At 58.3% G+C, this 4602-nt stretch overlaps 1 protein-coding gene across 1 annotated transcript in view; it reads left to right on the plus strand.

Annotated features, from left to right (window-relative positions):
* Positions 1–3492: 3492 nt before the first annotated feature.
* The window catches only part of FGFR3 (fibroblast growth factor receptor 3), a gene marked incomplete at its 5' end in the record, with an annotated part of 18333 nt that continues 17223 nt past the window's right edge, over positions 3493–4602 (plus strand). The window contains 2 exon segments of the mRNA XM_014589498.1: positions 3493–3762; positions 4016–4069. Coding sequence (XP_014444984.1) covers positions 3493–3762; positions 4016–4069 — 324 coding nt within the window.

Consider the following 4602-nt stretch of genomic DNA (forward strand, 5'->3'; position numbering starts at 1 on the left):
GAACGATCTGTTCTGGAGCCACCTGGGTGGAGGGAGAAGTCTGCCCAGACCTACCTGCCCTGGTTCTGGGTGCCGTCCTCAAACCTCAGTTTCTTCACCTGTTGGAGAGGACCGATAATGGCAGGGTTGTTTCGAGGATTAGGCCGGATAATCCCGGTAAGCCCTCATTAGCCCGCCTGGCGTCCAGATCCCCTTTTTTTCTTCCTGACTTTGTTACGAAACTTTGCAGAATGTCTCTGGGTGGGAAGGCTGGAAGGCCAGACCCTCATCCTTGGCTTCTGGGTCCCTTGGGACCTCCTCCTTCTAGGCTATTCTAAAGCGTGTACCTGGTTACATGTACCAAGCTGGAGGGTTTCCTGTGTGTCCAAATCAGAACGCTTTGTTCCCTGATCCCAGGCCCCCTTCTCACCCCAAATCCCTTGGGCACCAGCTTCAGAAATGAGTCTGATGCTTGTTCTTTGGAGTTACTTCCCATCCGTGCATCTTCACAGTGTATTGGGGAGCCTCGACTGTAGTGACCTGCAGCTGAGGTCAACATTCCCCAGGCAGGGAACCCCAGAAGGGTGGCCTCAACATCAGTCTGAGGCCAGAGACCCAGGGCAAGGCAGGTCTTTCCATGTGAACCTATATCCACATGTTCCAGCCACTTAACTGGGTGTGGGTGTGGTGGCCTCTCTGGGCCCAAGGCTGCAGGGGGGAATTTTTACCTTGTGCCATAGTAGAGGAAAATGAAGCACAAGGCCAGTAAGTGGCAGAGTCAGGGGACTCTGTGACTGGGAAACAGGACCCCCCAAGCCCAGCATAGACCCTCTAAGACACAGTCCGAGGGGGCTGTTCTCAACATGCTGCATCCCAGAGTTCAGCACCCTGTGGGGTGGGTGGGAGCAGTTGCTGTGGGATCCATAGACAAGGCAGGAGAGGGGACATTCCCTGTCCCTCCACCACAGGCCTGGGAGGAGTGCTGTGAGCACCAGTGCCATGTGGGTGCTAGTGTGCCCTACCTCTCTTTTGTAAGTTTTTGTTCGTTTTTTTAAGAATTTTTGCCGTAGGGTATATACACTCACTGGACACCCAGAAAGTGAGAAATTACCCCCCAGGGGGATGGCAATGCCACAGCCCTTTCTCCTCCATTCTCTTCTTGGGATTTTGGTCATGCACACACATGTGCCTGGCGTGAGTTTTAAGCTGCCAGGTCCAAGACTTGAACTGCAGTCAACTGCGTGAGAGTTCAGTGACGTAAGCATTATACCATCTGCTAGTCCCTTGTAAGTTTATTAATTTATTGCAAAACACACACACACACACACACACACACACACACAGTGGGATTTTGGTGCTGAGATCCATCCCCAGCCTCCACCAGCCTTGGCTCATGGGCATACTCATGCCCAGCATGCTTAAGGAGATTTTGGGCTGTGAAACCAGAACTTTCTCATGTGGGTCAGCCTTGCAGAGTATTGTCTTACTGCTTCACCACCCTCAGACTAGGGGGCCACCTTCGCTGATCAAGAAAGAGCCTTTCCTGGGACTACTGTGGGGTATGGGCAGCCTAGTAGGGCATGTAAGGACTTGGCTGCCTGTACCCTGCCACCGCCAAGTCCTAGACCCTGCCCTCCTAGTGCTTTCTCATGCCCAGTCCCACGCTCTTTCCTCGGGCCCTGGGGTCAGATCTGCCCCAGTGGAGACTGCTGCCTATCACTTCCTGGAGTTGGGCATCCCTGGCCTCTGCTCGAACTGGGTGTGCAGATCAGAGGTTGGCCCTGGGCCCAGTGCATGCCCCTTCCCTCCCCACCTCACCCTGGTGGATAGCCGCTGGGCATGGCTGGCCTTGGGGGCTGCCCTGTATCCCCCCACCCTCACTCCCTCCCTCGCTGGACCAGGTTGAAGCAAATATTTTGTGGAGATGGCTTGACCTGTTGTCGTTGCCCAGACCAGTCCGGAACCAACTGCCTGTTGCCCTTGGGCCAGGGCCTGGGGCTGAGGCTGCCTCAACCAGTCTGTCCTTGGCCTTCTGGGGGGCCCCAGACAGCTCCCAGCACTGGGTGGTCCCCACAGGACAGGCAGCCAGGGCTGGAAGGCTGGAGATCAGGCCAGGAGCCCCCTGACCACAGGGCCCCCATGGCGGCTGGCCTTGTTGTGGGTCCCTAGGGGATGCAGGTTCCTATGGATGCTCAGGGGATGAGTGCAGGTCCTTCTGGCTGGCATGTGGGGCCGGCATAGGTGGAGTAGACAGAATTAGGTCTGGCCAGCGAGCCAGGCACTGGTGTGGCCAGAGTGGGCAGCTGGGTCCTAGAATCTAGGCCATGCGTCGGCGGAATGACAAGTGACGGTGCAACTGGTCCAGCTGGGTCTGTGGAAGGAGGCCTGCCCAGCGGGACCACCCACCCCTGTCCCGGGCCCCAAGCCCAGACCCCCTGCATGTGCTGGGCATTGTGTGTCCCTGGCAGGAAGGCCTCGGGGGTGATGGTCAGCCCTACTGATGGTGTGTCCCTGGGTCTTGGGCCTTGGTGGCCCTTTGGGAGCCGGAGAGTCACTGGCTGGGCAGGGGCTGAAGCGCTCCCCAGATTCTCAGCCCCCCCTCAGGTCTTGGGGTGAGGCAGCGAAGCTCTTCACCTGCTCTGCTGCTCCAGCTGACAGGCTCCCTTACCTTCCTCCTCCCTACCGGGTCTTCCATATTGCCCACCACAGCCACCCTGGCCTTGGCCTGTGAGGCCCAGCCGGTCAGTCCTGGTGTCCCGCTGTATTTCAGTCCTTTTCTCAGTGTGAGGTTTCTTTGATGGACTGTTACATGGAACTTCCCCGTGAGCAACAGTGTGAAGAACATTCGCACCCCACAGATCCCCCCAGGGCTCAGCTCCATGTAAACACCCTCTGCCAGGTACATAGTTGAGGACGGTCTGGCCACGCGGTTGCCTGGCCCTGCAGTCCTTCCTTCTAGCGTGTTCTCTTCCCTCCCTGCTCTCCACCGGGGCTGCCCTCAAGAGGCTGGGAAGGGGTACTGAGAGGTACCCCCCCTGGCGTAAACCTCCACCCAGAGGAAGCTGGGTTCACCCCACCCAGCTTCCCCTCCCCTGAGCTCCACTTTAGCCAGAGATCAGCAGAGAGCAGCTTGTCCCTGCCTGCTTTTATGCCACCACAGATTTTTGTGTGTCCAAATGTTTGAAAAAGTCAAAAGAAGATGACTTCATGACCCTTTGAAATGAGAACGTTTAGCGTTCAGAGGGTTTACTGGGGTGTGGCCGTGCCCAGTCCTTCACGTATTGTCCGTGCAAGGCTGTCCCACACTACAATGGCAGAATCCAGTCAGGACAGACCAGTCGGCAAAGCTGGAGATACTGACCCCTCGGCCCTGTATGGGAACAGTTTGCAGTGCAGGGCCTACTGTGGCTGCTGCTGGTGTGTGGTGTGTTTGTGAAGTGGGGTGCCAAGGTGCTGAATCCCAGCGTGCCTGGTTTCGGGTGCCTGCTCCACAGTCGTCCATCTTACCTGCAGAAGTCCCGGGCCCTGAACCCAGCCAGAAGGAGCAGTTGGTCTTCGGTAGTGGAGACACCCTGGAACTGAGCTGCCACCTGCCTGGAGGTGGTCCCATGGGGCCCACCGTCTGGGTCAAGGATGGCGCAGGGCTAGTGCCCTCGGACCGCATACTGGTGGGGCCCCAGCGGCTTCAGGTGTTGAATGCCTCCCACGAGGACACTGGGGCCTACAGCTGCCGGCAGCAGCTCACCCAGCGTGTGCTGTGCCACTTCAGTGTGCGTGTAACGGGTAAGCACCTATCAGGCCGGGTGGGTGGGCCTGGACCGCTGAGTTCTCTGGGCAGCTGTGTGGCCCTTGAGCGGGGGCAGGAGAGGCTGAGTGTCTGGCCACGTGGCTGCAGCACCCCCACCCTGAGGGGCTTGCTGGTGGTTGGGAGAGAGGAGGTGCTATCTGAATGAGAGGTCCCTCCGCGGCAGATCAGGGGCCTGGCTGTGGGCTCATTGCAGGGCCACCACCCACTCACACCCTCTCCTGCATGCAGATGCTCCATCCTCAGGAGATGATGAAGATGGGGAGGACGAAGCTGAAGACACAGGTGAGAGCAAATGTCGGGCACTAGGGCTGGCCAGGGTGGGAGGCAAGACCTGCCTGCTTCAGGCAAGTGAGAGGCTGAGGTCTAGGGGGCAGCCTCCCCAGGGTCAAGGTCCCCTCAGGGTGGAGGATGGGTGGGGCCATTGAGATTGTTCTGGATGCCGACCCTGGCTCAGGGTGGCAGGCTAGGGGTGGGAGAGGGACACCCATACTGCGGATGAGGAAGGAGACAGAAGCGCAGGGCTCTGGGGGTTCTAGGAGGCCAGGGCTGGCTTGTGGGGGGCAGTGTTGGCTCTGGGGGAAGTTGGTTGTTGTACATGTGAATACAGTAGGAGGGGGCTCAGGTGGTTGCCATGGGTAAATGGAATGAGGTGTTGTAGCCATCAGGAGGTGACTGCCATGGTGCAGTAGGAGACTGTGTGTAGGAGGTGCCTGCTGTGTTTCCTGGCAAATAGGCTATGGGCTACAGGCGTGAGAGAGTAGCCAGGGTGACCATGCCTAGGTGTTTGGTCTAGAACAGTGGCAGGGGGACTTTGC

This window comes from Tupaia chinensis, unplaced genomic scaffold, assembly GCF_000334495.1.
Source record: "Tupaia chinensis unplaced genomic scaffold, TupChi_1.0 Scaffold000360_1, whole genome shotgun sequence".
Classification (NCBI taxonomy): Eukaryota; Metazoa; Chordata; class Mammalia; order Scandentia; family Tupaiidae; genus Tupaia; species Tupaia belangeri.